Below are 19,835 nucleotides of genomic sequence, written 5' to 3'. Positions count from 1 at the left end.
CGTCGTCGAACTCCAGCGTAGTTTACGTAATTGATGGCGACAGCGTATATTTTTATCATCAGACGGGTAAGTCAACACCGTCGTATTAATTTCAGTGGCCAATATTGCGTTTCTCTCAAGTTTTTCGTTCCACTGGCCGCTTGGATCTTTTCAACTTTTCTCGAGCGATCGAGGTGGTCAAGTCATGCTTTGTGTGAACTTGTTCCCAAGTTATGACCATTTTCGTACACCTCAGTAATGTATTATATTAGGTTGTACAAAAGGTTCGTTTCAAATTTCGCGTGCTCCGGCTCTCTATGTTATCAGTGAAAGCGGAGGTACTTCAAATGATTGTGTCTTTATCAATAAACATTCTTGGATCTATGAGCCAGCCATTAAAACTTCGCAGACCTTTCTAATTTCAACCAGTTCGTCATAAATCAGTTTGGAAAATGGAAAATCAGAAAGTACAGCTTTGCCATATGATGTATTGTATTGCTTTAAACATGACGATGTCAATGATTACGAAAATGGTATCGAAGATTCGAAACTGGGGATTTCAATATAGAAGATCAAGTTCGCTGTGGCCGGCCTCGAGAGGTTGATGACACCCTGCTTATGGATTTCGTGCACACAAATCCTGCAGATTTTGATAGGGCGTTCTTCTTCATCCTCCATATTCTCCCGATCTTGCCTTATGCCTCTTGCCTAGCTATTACAAGGTCAAATATAAACCAGAATTTTGTACACAACTGTATTGGTGATAGATACAAATACAAATGGAGTGCCTTATTTTTCTACGTGTTTTTCTTCAACAGAAATACATTTTCTTCATCAGATAGAAAGCTTTCTAATCCCCTTAGGAAAAAAAGTAGTTGGTTGCACCAGTAACCAATTGTTCAAGTACAGTTGAATCGCTGCAGCGCGCTATGTCGTTTCTAAATCTTTCCCTTCTTAATCTTTCCTTCGGTATACCACTCATACGGTAGTCACATGGAATCATGCCTGGATTATAAGGTGGTTATTCGAGTGATATTCAGTGTATTTTAGTGAGCTTATCGTGAGTTACAGCTGGTATATTCGGCTTTGCGTCGTCTTCCAGAAGGACACCGCGAATTGTTTATTGCGATAAACAGTCTTGACATCATCCACGAGCGGGAAGTAGTAGTCACTGTCCTTCGACTATGTAGGTGATCATCAGCAACACACCTTTTGAGTCCCAAAACACAGTTGTTAGAATTTTCCTGGCTGACAGTCGAGTTGGCTTTGATCAGTGTCACCTCTTTAACTTTCCACCACCATACTCATCCTGTTTTGTTTCTTGGGGTATAGCGATGGACCCATATTTCGTTACAGGTCGCTATATGGTCCTAAAAAGCCTCCCTTCTCCTTCTAATCGATTCACAAGTTTCACTGCACCTGCGCAATTGACTACTGAGACATTTAAATTTTATTTAACGGAGAAAATGTATTTCTGTTGTAGGAACCTACGTAGAAAAATAAGGCAATCCATTTGTATTTTTATCTATCCTTAATAAAGGATTTAACAAATCTGATTTATATTTGAATGACACTCGTATTTATACCTCTGTTTGGAAAATTTTCTTCGGGACAAAAAATTTGAATCTTTGGAAACTTTTGGCCGATAAGAAATCTTCATTTTGGAGAAAAGGCAACATACAGCTTTTTGTAAGATGAGCTAAGATCGTGGAATAAAATAGTCCACATTTGTTTCGATACAGTTCCTCTTTGTGTAAATAAAGTGGTCTTAATTTATTTAAAAAATTTGAAATGAACTTCCCAAACAACCTACTAATTAGATTCTTATTCGTAAAGCATTTAGCCTCGTGGCTGGGAAGAAAAAAATTGAAGCCCCCGTTCGGCTTCAGTCTTGTGCTTTTCGTCCTTTCTAAGGACGTTTACTCTTGGATTTCTTATACCGATGAAGCCATGCGCAAATGAGATCAGGAGATACAGCTTGCGTTTCGCGAAATAGGTGAAAAGAGGGATGGTGTCGTCAACGAAGCGAATCTCGCGACCCCACTGCTCTTCGATTCGCGAAAACGTTTGCCGCGAGATCGCGAGCGAAACGAAAGGTAACGGGACCGCGAAAACCGCGCTAAAAAACGAGCGAAGCGTCCCACGGGTTTGAGACGTGTTCGCGAGAATCGCGGAGGGAATTGGTGTTACGGTCGTTGATCTTGGCCACTTTACGCCCGTTGTTGGCTCACCGATTTATGTAGTTTACATCATACTTATTTTTGACGCACTGATTAAAATAGTGTACACTGATAAGTGATGTACGGATACTGTAACTCGAGTTTCCGAATGAAACTTACAAGGTAACATATTCAATGGGCATACGCTGATTTCGATCAAATTTATGTGGAAGGTAGCTCTAAAAAAATAATTGACACGTATTTTTGTTATCGTCAAGGGTCCTTATCGAAGGGATGAAAACAGTCTCTAAAGTGGGAGTTGAAAAACATGTTTTTTTTAAATAGTAGGTTGTCCAGAAAGTTCTAGCCAATTTTGAAGACAAATTCAAAGGCACATATAAATTTTGATATATATTTATTTACAGTGATTGTAACAAATATTCGTATAGCAACCAATTTAAAATAAATGGCTCTTGTACGAATACTTATTATACTAACTGTACTTACATTTTGTTCCACAACCTTCTCGCCTTTTAAGGAATGTATTCGTGTTATTTGTTTTCAATCATTCCGATATATTCAGACCTGTACCACCTACCAAAATCGGCATGGACTTTCCAGACAACCTTGGAAGCTAGAGAAGCTGGGACAAATTTTTTTTTTTAAATTACGCATTTTTGAATGGCTACTTCGCTCATGTCAGAAAGAATTATTTATTTATTTGTTTAAATAATATCTTTTAAAAAAAATGTATCTTTATTAATTCATCTTACTAAATGTTGTTTCTCATTTATAAAAATGTATATGCATAAACTACCAGGTTAAAATAAGGGATATATGTTTTCGGAAATTTTGTTTTTCATCGTATAACAATATATTAAATAGGGAATTCCTTCTTACGAACCCAAAATTTTTATTTCTTTATCATTCTTTTTTTTTTTAAGTGTGCAAGATTTTAATTTGACATTTTACATACGCCTTTAGTACTATTTTAGTACGATATAGAAATTTGTATGGAAAGATTTACCTAAAAATATAAATGTTGCATTTATCCAGTCAATCCTTTTTGCATTTCCTATGTATTTCGCTATTTCCGAGTTTCTTTCGTAACAAGATTGTCTAATTATCGATGCTACTATCATTAAGAGAAAGATTCTTGACCTGCTCGCAAAGTTTCATCAGACAATTCAAGTTACATTAGAAACTGCAAGTTAATCTATTCACGTTAAAGTAAAATTACTTCAATCTTGAAAATTACATAAAGTAATATAAGTGCAATTATAAATAAACCGGTCAGCAATGTTCGGACCACAAGGACCACTTGTTACCGGTTAACAAAATTTTAAGAGATTTTATGCATTTATGACGTACAATAATATAGCAATTATACATAATATATACGTAATGTATGTTGAATAGATTTTTGAATGATTATAACGGTATTATTATTACATTTTGCATAAGTGCACACCTTATGGTTATATTTAGCATGTGTTTATTACATTAAATTACACCATAAATGGATAATACGGAGGGCGATATTGTTATTCCATTTTTCCTAAGTGCACACCTTATGGTTATGTTTAGCATGTGTTTATTCCATTAGAATACACCATAAATGCATAAAATCCACAATTTAACGATAACAAAATTCAAAATCCATGAAAAAATCGAAAACGCCACCAATACAATTGAAAATTGTAATAACTTAATCATATTCCTTAAACAAACAAAACTATTCACCCAAATTTAGACGTACCAGAAATTCATCTAGTTGCTAATAACCCTGTGAGGTGGATGTAACTATAAAAACACAATAAAAAAGAAAAAGAAAAGAAAACAATGTTTATAGTATCTTTATAGCGTATGAGAAAATGTCAAAACAATTGAAAACGACTGCTTCTGCTCCTTCCATTTCCGTCGCGAAGACGATGACCGCGCGTCAGCTTGAAAGATGTAGCTCCGTTTAGGTTACGAGTTTAGACTGCTTCTGTCGGTTGTTTGAGGCTACGTAAACGTTAACGTAAACGAAAACCGTGCCGATTCGCGCGATGGCGTGCACACACGGAGGGCCCGTGTTCCAAGCAGTGTCCCTCGACGTTGCAGCGAGAAATAGGAAACCGAGAGAGCGCAACGGCAACGACATTCTTTTGGCAATAACGCGGCACGAGTCACGTAATATGGAAGTCGAGATGAACGCAGGCACGCACTCATGGCTAAGATCGGTTTCTCGTAATCAAGGTAATGCGATACCGGCTCGCCGACCGCGGTAGACATTATCCTGGCGCCTAGCATAGCGTGTCGAGACGGACCTTTCGCTTAGTCCTCGAAACCGTTCGCTTTGCGGCTCGTTAGCGCGAACGCGGAAACTATGCTGGCCAACTTCGTACAGGGTATGTAAAAATTGGCCGCAGTTGCACAAGCCTTCCTTCTCGCGTGATAGGATTCAATCGACGGATAGGAGGTCGAGCGAAAGTAAAAATATTGTATAAGGCATATCGGAATATGTGCGAAAGTGGCAGAGCACTTCGAGGATGCCTCAGCCTGAGGCCCTCAGGGGGGTTGCTTTTTCAGACTAAAAAGTGATTTCTTTATCATTTTTCTTTTTCTTAAGTATGCAAGATTTTCACATTTTAATTTTACACGCTGTTTTATTACTATTACTGTATAATGTACCTATTTTTATGAAAACATTCTCCCAAAAATATAAATAATACAATCCGTTGACCGTGAGGCAGTGGAACATACATTGGGCACTGCTTAACATGATTCCTGCCGTTGAAATGAACTGAAATTAAAAATTCAATCGGCATTTTATTCTATGTTCATTTTCAAATTGTTTAACGAAACAGAGAAAACCAGATGGATCTTTTTTCTCGAAATGGCAGCTAAACGAACTCGAAACTATAAATTTTTAAGAAAAATGTCCCGAATTTTTAACAAAAAAATACGAATTATGCAACATATTATTTCACCTATTCGTTAGACGATAGAGAGACTGTTTCTGAATATACATACAATATAAATTTGAAGCCGATTGGACCGATAGTTTTTCTGAAATCATGTTGACTCTTTTAAAAAAATATGATTTCGTGGTCTATTTACAATCTGTGTGAAAATCTGCATGTCCCATAATAATCAGTATTAAAATAACAACACTTTTATATCGTTCTTCATAAAACTGGGGTGGTCAATTTAAATCGAAATAGGCTTATATTATTCGTATTTAATCAATCAAGTGAAGTTTTGTGAAAATCCGACATTAAATACATTCACGGAATTTAAATACTGGTAGCCTGAAACTCTTTTAGTATCCGAAGGTTTATGGCTGTGTCAAGAGCGAATGGGTCCTCGACGTAACTCGCACACGTGAAAGAATGGTACAAAATGTAAAAAACTAATGGTCACCAGTTTCAAGGATAAATCCACATGTTATATAAAAGCCTGTTGCTAAATGCATTATAAGCTTCAAATTCAAGGTCAAATTTCTTCAAATTTCTGAATATTCCACTCGAAAAGAAGGTAAAACTTTCTAGCACACGATATTAAAATAATACAAAATCTCGAAACTTCATGGATGATTTTATCAGCTCAAAAAATAAAAAGTTCTTTTATCCCGGTATCCACCTTTTACCGGGACGGTGGGAAGTGGTGGAAAATATCTTAATTAAAAAATATTGAAAAGTTTATAACTTAATGACGAAGAAATCTCATACGAAGATTTCTCATAAGAGAAGAGATCTCATAAGAAATCTCTCAAAACCGGTGGGAATTTTTACGTACCCCTAATAATTTATTTGAGTGGCCCGTCGAACCAGTATGTTCGCAATTGGTAACCTGATGTACAATCGGTCGTTAGTAATTAAGCAAGCAGACTAACAACTAAGGTATTCGGATTCCCAGAAATCGAGATAAACAGATAACTAGCGACTTTTAAATAGGCGTTGTTGACTGTCGGATAATATGTTTACCAAACGTAATTGGAGTTTTAGCTCTAGATGCCTTAACCACATGGTGGGAAAAGTAAGGACATTATCTGATAGAAGAACTATGAGAACGTTGTAAGATAACTAGCGACTTCTATTCGAGTACATTGATTATGAAATTCTTGATATTGACTATCGTATTTTTTGGAAAACGTAATTGGTGTCTAGTTCCTAGAGGATCTTGTTTCTAGAGTCGCGTAACGAGAGAGAAAGAGATATTTCTAGTACAAAGACTATAAGAACGGTTTAGGATAATTGGCAACTTGCATTCAGGTAGTTGTTGAGACTCGGACAACATTGTTCAGGAAACGTAATAGGGGTCTTATTCCTAGAAAACCTAAATCTGAGAGGTACTCGCGTAGCTTCTGAAATGTCTTGTTATACTGTTGATATCTACCAAGAAAATGATTTGCATGCATTAAATGCATGTGTGCCATTTCCGGATTTCATTATCCATTTATTATCGCTTCCCGCACATGAGAAGTTACAGGAGCATTAAGCGCCCGTATCAAGGAATGAACTAGCCTGACGTATAAAATAGATTAGTGGGCAAGGTTAAGAGATATGGAGTTATCGAGCACTGTTCATAAATAGTTTAGTTAGACTCAATTGTACTATATTTACAATTACGAATTATCACGGATTACGTTTTATTGATTTCGTAACCTTAATCTATCACCGAAGTAGATAACCTACTGTATTATGGTATATATTTTATAACAATATGATCTAAATCAGAGAAAAACTCTTAAATAAAAGTAAACAACCTTCCACTTTGCAGATCAAGATGCATTTCATATGTCGCTCGGAAACAAACAAGACTTTTTTTAAATTTATTGTACAAATACTTTTATAAGTCTATAAAATATTATTTGGAATCTGAGTACCATTTCCCAAATATTCCCAGTAATTATGTTTTTTTGACTATTACCACTAGACAACGAATATTTATATAATGCATGTAAACTGTGCACAAAGCATATGCAAAATGCACAAAATATATGCAAATATGAACGATAAATCATCTTAGATTTTGACGAAATTTGGATATGTTATAGTCTTTATCAATATTTAACTGTATGTCAAAAAATTTTTCGAAATTTAGAAAATGATCGATTTTATAGCTTTGTGAAGTCGAGTGCTACATTTTTTCGAGAAATTATAACTATTAATCTAGTAAACGGATACTGATGAGATTTTGAGAAGAACTAGTGAAAACATAGGAGTAGCGAACAAAAATTATTTCAGTTAAAAAAACTTAATTTAACCATCTTTTTGCAATAGTCTTATACAAATGCGATTTTTTTATTGGTGATCTATTATGCAAAAAATTGGAATAAAAATGAGAACATAGCTCCATTTATCCTCTTTATGGAGGGACTTCAAAAAAAGTGAAGAAATTCAATTTGATTGAGTAAAAATTAATTTAAATGAACGTTAATTGTCCAATTTAAATGTCTCAATCTGTTTGAAAGTCTCCCAATAAAGAGGATAAATGGGGCTATATTTCACTTTTTAGAATTTTTTAAAAATATGCGTAATATAAAAACAAGGCATTTGTTTCAAACAATTTAAAGAAGAATAGTTAAATAAGTTTCGTTTAAACTGAAATTATTTCTAATACTTTTATAATTTCTTCAAACAAAGTAAGCACAAAATTTGAAATAGTTGCAAAACCGATAATTTTTAAACTGCTTTTACATTCACGGAGATATGTTCAAATATTACTAAAGACTACATACCCAAATTTCGTCAAAATCGGAGATGAAACTCCAAAAAGTATCCGATTTCGCATGGAATAGCTCATAATGCATATGTTCATATGCATTGGTACTACGATATGCTGAGCACATGCAATTTGCCAAATAATACGCGCATATCAAAATATGCATTTACATTACGATCCGCAATTTAATCATCACACACTGCAGTATACGTATATGTATATTGTACATATTATATAAGTTATTAACACGAATTCTGGACACTTCTTTTGTATTTAACAGAAAATTGCGTTAATTTGTTTCGTAAATTTCAACTCACTTCTATCGACTACGTAAATTATGTATCTGTTTTCGAGAAAGTAAAGGCCCAAAGATAAGATAAATAAAAGATATATCTGTCAGCGAAATCTTTGTATGCGTGATTTTCGAGCTCCCGTAAAATAATACTAATGGATCATTTAGGGATTTATGTTTGGTGTAATCATTTACACCGTTAGGAGACGAAATAAACAGTCAAGTGCTGCTTGGGAAACAATATGAAAACATATGTTTCTTGAAAACAAAATTTAAGTAAGACCATTTTATTGTTATTTTTGCACGTAGATCTTTATAAATCTGGTCTAGAAGTAAAAGATTATGCCATTTTAAGTCCATTTTGTCTAAATTGAAATAACATTTTTATAAATAGTGATGATGTTGGATTTCTGTGAAAAAAAACCGTTAGATTATAATTTGAAAGTTTGATTTTCTCTGATTTAGTCTAACAACTTATTATGTATCATACATCGTAGAACACTAACTAAAAAAAAAATGAATGGTAAATATCGTCCGAATTATATCGTATTTAGTCTTATTTCAATCAGAAAAATGTCAGGAATATGACGTTAAAAGTTTCAAAACAAAAAAGTTAATAATAAAAAGGTTTCATCCTTGCATTACATTGTTTCGCCGACATACCTCGGTGTTTTCGCACCGCCCTCTTCTTTATAAGCTGCCCTTGTCTGCGTTTGACGGGCGTCGTCAAACGTCAAAGAATATACGATGTTCACGTTAGTCGCACAAGGTCAGTCCCGAGTTTGTGCTTCTAACGAAACATTACTGTAATTACTCATCACAGACTGTAATAGTATCCTAATATCGAAATCTTTCTCGTACACAAGTAAATAAACGATGAGAAGCAGTCGATGAGCGGATACGAGGCAATGTTCGATTGATTTGTATTTCAGGCGCTGTTGAGCAGTGATTCGTGGAACGCCAAAGATGGAGGCGGCGAAGGAAGTCGACGCTGAAAATCGTTCGAGAACGAGCGCACAGGCTGGCAATAAGGAAGGGCCCGAGAGGCTTCGAGTCCTCTCGGTCGACAAGCTTACCGTCGAAAAGATCATCTTGGAGTCCTCGACTGGATCGCGAGAAGTGCTCCTGACGAAAAATGAGAGTTCCAGGAAATTGTCGATAAAGACAGAATCAGGAGAGACGGTTCCTACGCAATCCAAAGACGAACAAAAGTCTTCCACGAATGTCGAGCATTGCGCTTCGCTTACGAAGGATACGTCTGTGCTCGAGTCTAACAACAACGTTTCTGATAACGAAGCAACCTCGAAGACTCGCGAGACCAACGACGTCTCTCCTCAGGATGCTGAAAAGAGAATCAAGCCCATAAAATTGACGAAGAGCCCTTCCATTGGTAGCATCGTAGTAGCGGGCCTCAAGACTACCTGTCCAAGTGACGCGAGAAGCAAGATTCCACCTAAGGTACCCGAAAAACCAGCTGCAAGGAACTTTGTTCTATCCTCCCAGAATGAAAGAGAGTCTATCAATTCGGACAGTTCGAAACCCAACGACAAGGTAACCGTGGCGGTATCTGAGAACATAAATAAAGAATCGAGTCCTCTAGAGCCAGTATCGAATACTGGTCCAGATCACGGCAGAGTCGAATATGACGAAGACAACGAAGCTCTATTCGTAAAAGCAAGTCATGATATCGTGGGGAAAGGACAGCAGAGACTTAGAGAGAACGACGACAAAGTCGACAGCCTCGTGGAGATCGACGCGAAAGATCGTTTAGAGAAGAGTCAATCGAAGATCAAGGACCTTCAGGAAAATCTAGGTACCAAGATCGACGCCAGCACGGCCGAAAATTACAAGAGAAAGCTGCTGGAATTGCAGGCGACCTGCACCCTGAAGCTGCCCGTCGTCGTTGACTCGAACGCGAACGAGAAATTCATCGGCGGTGTTGCGTTTGACAAAGAGTTTCTCCGCAAGCACAACCTTGACAAGAGGTTGAAGATCGAGGAGAACAGGGTCCTGGAGACGGATCTGGATCGCGTATCCAGCGGGGAACGAAACGACGAAGAGTCGAGCGAAAGGATCGTAACGGAGAGGAACGCCAAACCCAGTTACAGCAAGAAGGTGTCCGAAGTGGAGAAGAGGTGGTCAGGAGAATTTCTGGAGAGTCGTCTGGAGCATCACTCCTCGGAGTCATCCAAGTCCTCTTACGTCGAGGAGTTCGGTAGTGTTTCGTCTAGAGAAAGTGTCGACGAAGATCGCAGCACGTTTGTTCTCGAGCAGGGAAAACGACAAGATTTGGAGGAAGACAATGGACTGACAATTGACATCACAGGAAGACAAACTTCGGAGGAAGTTCTGGCGGACAACACTGACGTTAGCACGATCGACTCGGACTCGTGCCTAGAGGACAGAATCAAGTCCGTGGATGAGGACTTCCAGGACACAGTGATCAAGATAGCCGAGTGTAAGGGAACCGATCAGCGACGAGTGGAATTCGAACGGGCCAATCGGTGGATAGAGTCGGTGGTTCTCTCAAAGGACAAGTTCCAGGATCGAAGGAACGAGAAAACATTCAGTCGCGCCAGAGAAGAAGCTAGGAAAGTGTTGAGCTTTGATTCAGACATAGGACTGAGCTGCTCCACGAATTCCATAGACTTTGTGGGCCGAAGTCGATCGGGGAAAGACGGATACGCGAGACTCATAAGAGAATTCACTATGGAGACGACTGCGGTCGCTGCCGGCTCTTCTCGAGCCAAAAAAGAGGTTGGTGTAACTTGAATATTCGATGCGACTTAATATTTCGTGAGGAGCTAATTGTCTAAATCTACAACTTTCGTAATCGATACCATCTCTTTTAACTAAACACCGGGTTCTTCCTAGTTACTCGCACTTTCTTTATCAATTTGAAATAAAAATAGCTGAGTATATCGTATTTTTAACAATATTAAAAATATAAGGTGTACTAGAGGATAAGTAATTCTGTAAAGTTTTATATCAATTCTTTTTGCAAATGTTATTTTCCATCCGAAATCATCATGAATTGGTTTGGAAACTCTAACGAATAGTTTCACCGTTTACAATTGAATTACCACTGTCGAAAAAAAGAAAATATTAGACATATCGCACCTCCGCAAAGAAAGTAGTACAAGTTTTCCTGTGTAACATTCGATATTTTTAAAACACAATCGACGCATCACAAGAATTTTGTTAATTGTTTGTCTTGTCACTTTCTTGCGGGTGCGAGGTATGTATCTCTTATTTTTGGACACTTTACAAATCTATGAAGTTTCACGAACGTTGTCTGCACATTACAATTGAATTGATCAAAATGCCGACGTTTCAGTAATTATTGGACGAAAAACTGTGTGTAACAGAAAGTGATTAGTATTCATTTATTACAAATCGCAATGTAAATGTCAAAGAAAGGTCATAATATAAGAGGTCGTTGAATTCATCTGTTTACTACATAGTTACAACGTAATGAAGTTATAGTCACACAGTGCCATTTAAAAATATTCAGGTGACCTTAACTTTTTATGGAAAAAGAATTTGTTTGAAAATTTGTTGCACTGAAATTTGTAGTCAACCGAATACTAAATAACTTTTATTGCAAACATTTTTTCGTCAAATTATCAAAAATAAATAAAAAATCGTGCTAGCCGATACGACACACTTTCGGGGTCGAGCCCCATCTTTGACACCGCTATGTCCACGTATTTCCTTTTGTATACTGTAATTAAGACACTGTTATCGTTAAGCAGAAGAAGAAGCTCGGGCTCCGCCGACTTCTGCCAGGATTCTTCTCGCCAAAGGATTCTCGGAAAGACTACAAGAAGAAGGAGTCGAAAGAGCGGAAGAGACAGGACGACCGTCACTTTGCTCGCTACCAGCAGAACGGAAACTACACCAGGTCCCCTGATACCATGAACTTGAACGAAGACATCAAGAGAAACGTCAAACTGGACAACAGTCTGAACGGATCGATCATCGAGGAAAGACTGGACGAGATTAAGCGGGAATTGTTTCCTGACCAGGGTCCGATAACCAGCACTCCGGACCATCTGGCACGAGACGACGATCAGAATCTTTTGCGCGATCGAGCCGGACCTCCTAGATCCTACACTACCGACTCGAGCCTAAGCTCGATCGCACCAGACGAGAGGTGGATCGACAGAAACAATTCCCACCTTGGTATATCCCCCGACATCAGGAAGTTCGAACAGAGGCAAAAGCGCGAGGAACTAAACCAGAGGTACGGGCAACTGGAGCGCAAGCACAGCTTGCAGGAGCAGAACCACTCGACGCGATCTTACGTGTTCCATAGAAATCACGGGCCCTCGGGTAGAATCTCTGCCCCACCCAGCGAGAGATACTTGGTGAGACCTAGAGCGATTCATCCGATCGACAGACCCTTACCAGCGATCCCTCACTCGCGAACGGAATTGTCCAACTACCAGAACTATCTGGAGGAGCTGGAAGAGAACCAGTCCGCCAGGTACGGGAAAAACGCGTACGCGTATTCTTTCGCGGCTGACAAGTCGACGTACTCGAACGAATCGGCTCTGTACGAGAACGATAACGCGTCAGGTCTGATCCTGAAATCGGTCTCCGCTCAAGTAAAAATCACCCGACAGCCGATAGTAAATCAGAATCACAGGGCTCCTCTGGTAGGCAGATCACCAAAGTATCCTTCGTCAGGGTCCAGTCAGAAGTCTGGGGACTACGCCGACTCGAGCTGCACGCCAAATTCTAGCCAGAAAAGCGAGTTCTCGCCCACCAGCTCGAAGAGCGGCGAATATTACTTGCACTCGCCGCGAAACAGCGGCTCGCCTATGGGTAGAGACTTGGAGGATGATTGTCGCAGAGAGGGTATTTACGAAAACGAGAAATCGCCATCGAGATCGTCTACGCGTTGCATGGACGAGCGTATTTACGACGAGAGTCCGTCTTCCCCGTGTGAAGATCGCACCACTCCCACTAATTCCAAGCAGTTGGACTGTTCTATGGATGACTCTTTGGACAAAGGGGACACGCCGCCGAACCGGAGTCCCGCGAAGAGTTTGCAATCCGTGCAAAAATTCGACAACGGTCAAAGACACGAGCAGTCGACGAATCAAGCGGGATGCTGCAGCCCCGCGAGTTCGACGAGCGGGAGTCAAGGGAAGACGGCTTTGTCACCAGGAACGCGTGCTGCGTCGTCTTCGAGAAAAGCTCAACCTAACGAACAGATCCTGATAGCTTCGCCGAAGAGAGAAGCGTCGTACGAAACGAGAATACCGCGGCCGTCGAACGAGTCCAGACGTTACGCCGTCGAATCGCCAGTGCACATAACCAATTCCCCACGTCGACTTCAGTCAGCCAACTCGATGGACCCTCGAGACCAAAGTTCCAGTGGAAATCCACGCGAAGATCAATCCTTTTCCAGCTCGAGAGTAGCCAAATTTTCGGGACAGGATTCGTCTGGCAACTTGTCTTCGGAGTTACCGCGACCGGAGCCCATCTACGGGCATAGAAATCAATCGATTCCCAGTCAGCGATCGGAGGTTCACACTTATCGGGTGAGCACGCAGAAGAAAGATTGCGAGGATAGAGTAGCTTGGGTCCAGGGCCGAGCATCCTCGCCTACGAAGAGTCCTCAGAAACGAGCCGAGTCTGCCAGAGACGCGGAAGGTAACGTTCAGCGGAAAGAGAAGTGCAATCGATCTCTCGATCTACAGCCAACGGAAAATCAACGTCAACGACAAAATCACGTCGTTCAGTCGCAACGTCCTGTTCCACCGCATGCAACCGAACTTCAGCGAAGCAGGATCCCCTGTCAAGAAAAAACACACCAGGTCGACAATCCAAGGCACCCGGATACGCCGCGACCACTCCAACAACAACAACAACAACAACAACAACAACAACAACAGCAACAATCGCCGCAACCACGATCCATCGAGGAACCTTTGTACATTCAGAGAGTACCAGAACCGATATACGGACAAAGAGTGCCGACCAGCGGAGCACTGTCCCCGTCGAAGCAGGAAACTCGACAACACTTGGAAGCATTTTACTGGCAACAGAAGGCGCTCGAAGCGCGCAGGAAATCCTTGGCGACACCGGTGAACGCGGCCCCTAGACAGACGGGGCGAAAAATTGATCTGCCCGAGGTCAGGGAAGCTGTGTATTGGCAGCAACTCAAGAAGCTTGACGAGGAGCAACAGAGGCGTATCTACGAGCAGAATCTGATAGGGGAGAGCCTCCAGTTCACAGGTGGATCGAAACGCTCTTGTAGGCCGACGGCTTCGAGGCAAGCAACACCTCGAAACGTTCCGATGACCGATCATCTCTCGATATCGACCGGTTACGGAGATCCCTCTTCGTGGACAGACGATCGTCATCGTCCCAAAACGAATCCCACTGGGAAACCGCCTCTGATGCAGAGCCAGAAAGGTCAGAATCAACCAGTGTTAATTGTCAGACCGCAACAGGCGATTCGAGACCGTCGAGAAGCGCCGAGCAAGACTCTCGATCCGGCCAGACTCGAGGCTCAACGCTCCAAGAGCGCATCCCCGCATTTACATCGTGGCGAGGGGCAGTCGATCCCTCGAAAAGTCGAGACTCGTTCGGTTTACGAGGAGGAGGGTACCGACGTCGATGGAAAAACAGCTCCTCCGCCGATATTTAAGAGGGGTAGCCTGATAAACGGCGAGTGCGTCGAGTATGGCAGCGTTGGTGGCGCGAAAAGAGTCAGTTTTTCGAATCAGTCGGCCGTTGGACCCGATTTGGCTAGCGGTAGCTGGCCGACGAAATATGGCACTGCTCCAGAACCGCCGACTCGAAGGCACAGGAGCGAGGACAGTACTTCCGATACCGATTCCGTGTTCCTTCATCAAGACCGTCGCGATGGAAGTCATTGTCCTGACACCGCGGAGTACGATGCCGACAGACCGCTACCGCCGCTACCCAAAGACTCGTCAACCAACGCGACCAGACCGGCTACTACGAGAAGCAACGCGTATGGCGACCTTGGATGGAATACTGGCTCCGACCCTCGACGGTCTATCAGTCCGATGGCTACCGCTGATCAGATGCAGCGAGTTCTTCGACAGAAGGGTAAGTAGTTTCACTTTTATTTATTTGTACCGAAGTTGTCGAAGCTAGGGAAATCGGGAATCTCAGTAAATCTCTGGGTTTCGAGACACAAATCCTTTTTGAGCTGTCCAAATGCAACGGTAATGCATACATCTTGAGCACCTGTGAGCTCCACTGTTACTATAGGGATAGATACAATATAAGTGGTACGAAGATTCTTCTGTAGAGGTAACTACATACTACAGATACCGTACAGGTACCCAAACAAGAATTTAAAAGCGTACGGAAAACTAGAAGCTCTCGATCTTATATCTATAAATACCTTGCAACAGCACATTATATACAAGATGTCCCTCGTAACACTTTTCACGATTTTTCAAATACTTACGATAATCTGACAAAAAAATATTTTAAACAAGTGTTGATCAGTTTTCGATGGGCTATACATTGCAATAAAAAAATTCTAAAAATTTTTTTTAGTATTGTCAAGGACACAACAAAAAAATAATAATGACTGGATTAAGAACTGGACACTCAAAACTTACACATGAACATCTATTAAAAAAAACGGACCCTCCCCTCTGCGACTCCTATGATAAGGAAATTGCAATTGATCACCTACTGTACGAGTGCAGAAGATTTGAGCTACAGAAAAGGAAGTACAACTTGAATTCAGAAAGAGCTTTAACATGCCAGAAACATGTGCTAAACATCATGAACTATTTCAAGGACACTAAACTCTACTAAAGTCTCAGTCGTATATAATACCACTAATCAAATAGAAATTCAATTAAATCTGTCGCTAATTACCAAACAGTAGATGCGACGTAAAATAAAACCATTTTAAAAAAAAAGGGGATTTAAAAATGGATGTTATTCACCCCAATGTTTTTGATCCTTATCAGTATAAGGTGTCCCGTAATATGTTGGAAATTGTTTACCGATTGAGACGCATAACGAAAACAATGAAAAGAATACAAACAAAATGCATTCCATTTGACACATATCGGTGAGTCGATTACTGATACATAATCAAAAATTCAGCACAGCACTCCCACTTCAAAAGCCACGCTTCCGCTTAACTTTTTGTGTACAAATCATCCACGTAGGTTTGCATAGTCTCCAGTCAACAACGACGTTTTCCATCGACTACGAATCTCCCGTAGAATACAATGAACATTTCGTAGTTCCTTTCTCCGATAGTCGAGTTGTTCGCGCCTCCTTCTCTCATTTGCCTGCCCTATGCTCTCACCAGATCCTAATTTTATCCGGACAAGGTGCGAACCGCGCTCCACCGTGCGGCGTATGACCGTGCATTTCAATGAACCCCTTAAGGCAAACCGTGAGCAGCATCGCATCCCGTCGCGAGGAGGCACGTTCCTTCGCAAGGCAGACAAATCTCGCTCTTACGTCTTAAGCCTCTTTCCGACTCAACGGTGCTACGGTTTTGCGTAACCGTGTACGCGTGCCACTCTATCTCCCTGAATACGATTTCGTGAGGCTCCGGGAATCTCGTATTTCTTCTGTTTGTCTATCCGCCGGTACCAACGGCTTGTCGCCTCCTCTCGAACAGAGGCAAACTTGAACGCCAACTTGAGAGTGTGTTATTGTTGGAAACTGGGAAAGATATTCGCAGGCTGTTGCTGGATCGACAGTGGTGGGTGATATTATATATTATTTCAGTTAAAGATGCTAAGTACCACACGATCGGGTACAAGAATTCTAACACGAGGAGTCGATATATTGTTGGATTCCGAGCCAAAGAAAATGTTCAACACAGTAAAAAGAAACTTTCGAAGAATTTATATTTTGTACAGTAACGATCCGCACTGTTCCAGTGAAAACTGAGTTCTGGTTTGCTGAGGTTTTTGCGAGGCTTTATAATGTATCTATTTCTAAAGGGTGAGTAATGGGTAGGGACGACGCGTCACGACGGTCAAGGAATGATCATGAGTCAGGAAGGATACGAAGTACAACAAGATATAGAAATTTGGAGCTGAAATTAGGGTGTTTAGCTATGGAGACATCTGTGCTAACAGTTACGTTGTGACTAAGCGTGTTGGTCATCTAACAATATAGGACGACGTGATGCAAGCTATGTATTTTGACATAAAGGCAGTTGTTCTCTGGATTTATTTAGCAGAGGATTTTAACTAAACTTCAAGTGATTGTTCTTTGATTAAATATGAATCAATTTTCATATTTCGATTTAAATTGACCACCCAAATTTTATGACAAACGATATTGTGGCGGTGGTAGCTGTGAAGGGAGAGCGAGAAAGGGGAAAAGGAAGGGACCGATTCGTCCTGGGCCTGCTAGTGGACTTGTCAGTAATGCTATCTAATAGGCCTGTGCTTTAAACACCGGAATATATAGATGTTGGTCGAAAAATGGCTTATTCCCATAAAAAAAACTTCAAAAAAGTAAAAAAATTACGTCAAGTACATGAAAAAGTAGAGGACTTAAGGAGTAATCATAGAAAAATAGAAGACCCCCATAAAAAGCTACAAGAAAATAGAAAAAAATGTGAAATCGAAATGAGCAGCACATGAAGGTTCTTTCCAGTAAAGTGCAAAGGCGACACTGTGTAATACAATGTAAAATTCGGTGCTTTCTAACTATGCGCAGCTAAAATACTGTGTTTGACAGGGCGGACGTTCAGATCCTAATGACAACTCATGTAAACTAACTGCTCCGCACTTTGGCGGTGAAAAGAAGAAGCTAAATAGCGTATCAGCCTCAAACTGAGACTGTTTAAAAATTTACCTAGATGTCCACGGCCTGGAAGTCAAATGCTTGGCGTGGTCAGGCTCGGTCGAGACAATCTACATATATGTACTTATTAGATTGGTCGAAGAGTGCATCAATGGTCAGGTAGTAGGTATAGGTATAGTAAGAAGAAGAAGGAGTCGTTGACTCCGAAACTATAAATTTTAAATGAGTGGAACAAATTTCCATCCTTCATTATTGACGACTTCCTCGGAATATTTGACGACAAAATTTATAAACTGATTCGTCCATTTCGATTTTCGAAACGGGTGGCACACGGTTTACGACTGGCAGTAACCTGGTTAAAAGCGTTACGAGCTGTAACACTATATGCTCGTACAGATACATTTTCGGATTGTATATTCCTTTCTGCCAGAAACATGAATGTGAAAGCTTTTGTGTTTGAATTGGAGATGTGTATCGAATTGTTGAATGTCTCTTTTCGTAACTTTATGTCAAAATGGCAAACGTGTAGACTATTTCACAATGTTGATTGTACTTTAAAGTTTCCGTAATCTCGATTTCGTTCCAAGATGGACAAGGTAATGCCTGTAAAGAAATCAACATCTTCCACAGACGAAACTAATCGTCTGGAAGCGATTCGGTTACACACAAGCGAAGGATGCTGTGTTTGCGTACGGAATGACGTTCGAGGTCAAGATTTCCTTAATCTCATGGTACGTGGGTAGGATTGCGTCATCCGGTGAGGCGGTTACTTGGCGAGTCGAGACGACGCGACTCAACGCAGAGTAGGTACGAGCAGTCACGATTACACACAGTTGCCCTTCTAGGCAGAGCCGCGAGGAAGGTCGCTGACCTTGCGACTCGATAAAACACTCGACACACCGATGCACTCTTCCACCCACTATTCCTCGACGAGAAACCGCACCGAAACGCCCACGCGGCTGGTGACTGTCCATCGTCAAGTTACCTGACAATTTAGCGAAATTGCCGTTCAAAGTTAGGGTTCCGACAAGAACGTCGATACCGTTGAATATTACACAGGTTGATACCGTCTAGGATAGGAGAACTACCCAATAAATCGAAAGTCCTGCTTCTTTTCGTAAACGTTCGCGTAGCGATGTTATATCGCGGATGATAACAAGAAACTATCAATTTAGAGAAATGGCAGCCAGTCATTCGTCTAACGTTCTCAAAAGACGAGTCTTTATGCGAGATATGTTATGAAACAATGGAACACTATCAGGAACTGATACTTTAGGCATAACAATAATATATTTGGTCATCCCATAAGTTCGTGCTCCAAACCCTGTCACTATTTAATAAAAAGAACTACAGAATTGTATAGTGACGATATAATGACTATGTCGGAAAGGTGGGAAAATATTATAAAATGAGAGAGATTACCTTTTTTTTAAACACTTAAGGGCATGGTTCACATATTAGTTTGACTAGCAGAAGTATAAGTGACGTGAACTTTTAGAATGATCTAATATTATAATTAACAAATTCACAAGCCAAAGAGGGCCGCGTCTTTGGTTACTAACTGGGTTGGAGGTTTTCGGAACCTTGGACTTGAATTTTGAATTAGAAAGCGCGTACGCCGAGTAAGTTGTTTTACTGCAGTATCTAGAATGACTCGATATTTACATTAGAAAAATTCTGGCTATCGGCGGAAATGTCTTTAGCGAATCAGGGCAAATAAAATAAACGAAAGGCTGGACTTCCAATAAGAGTATGAGCTAATTGTTGTCCTATTCACAGCGAGGCTGCAAACTGTCTTGAAACCCTTAGATTTAAGGGTCGTATATTTAATACATAACACCAAGTATATGGATTATATTTTAACAAGAGAATAAACTAGTCAAACTTGGTTATTCATAAAAAAGAGT

General features: G+C 40.5%; 1 protein-coding gene across 3 annotated transcripts in view; it reads left to right on the top strand.

The window, feature by feature from the left end:
• LOC128878711 (uncharacterized) overlaps positions 1 to 19,835 on the top strand; it is a 298,863-nt gene that overhangs the window by 8,415 nt on the left and 270,613 nt on the right. For all 3 annotated transcript variants that reach the window (XM_054127154.1, XM_054127156.1, XM_054127153.1), the window contains exons 2-3: positions 9,075 to 10,899; positions 11,898 to 15,234. In XM_054127154.1, coding sequence (XP_053983129.1) covers positions 9,109 to 10,899; positions 11,898 to 15,234 — 5,128 coding nt within the window. In that variant the 5' untranslated portion in view covers positions 9,075 to 9,108. The remainder of the gene's footprint in view (positions 1 to 9,074; positions 10,900 to 11,897; positions 15,235 to 19,835) is intronic.

Source organism: Hylaeus volcanicus, chromosome 6 (genome assembly GCF_026283585.1).
Source record: "Hylaeus volcanicus isolate JK05 chromosome 6, UHH_iyHylVolc1.0_haploid, whole genome shotgun sequence".
Taxonomy (NCBI): domain Eukaryota; kingdom Metazoa; phylum Arthropoda; class Insecta; order Hymenoptera; family Colletidae; genus Hylaeus; species Hylaeus volcanicus.
This window is presented reverse-complemented; position numbering and strand designations above follow the sequence as displayed.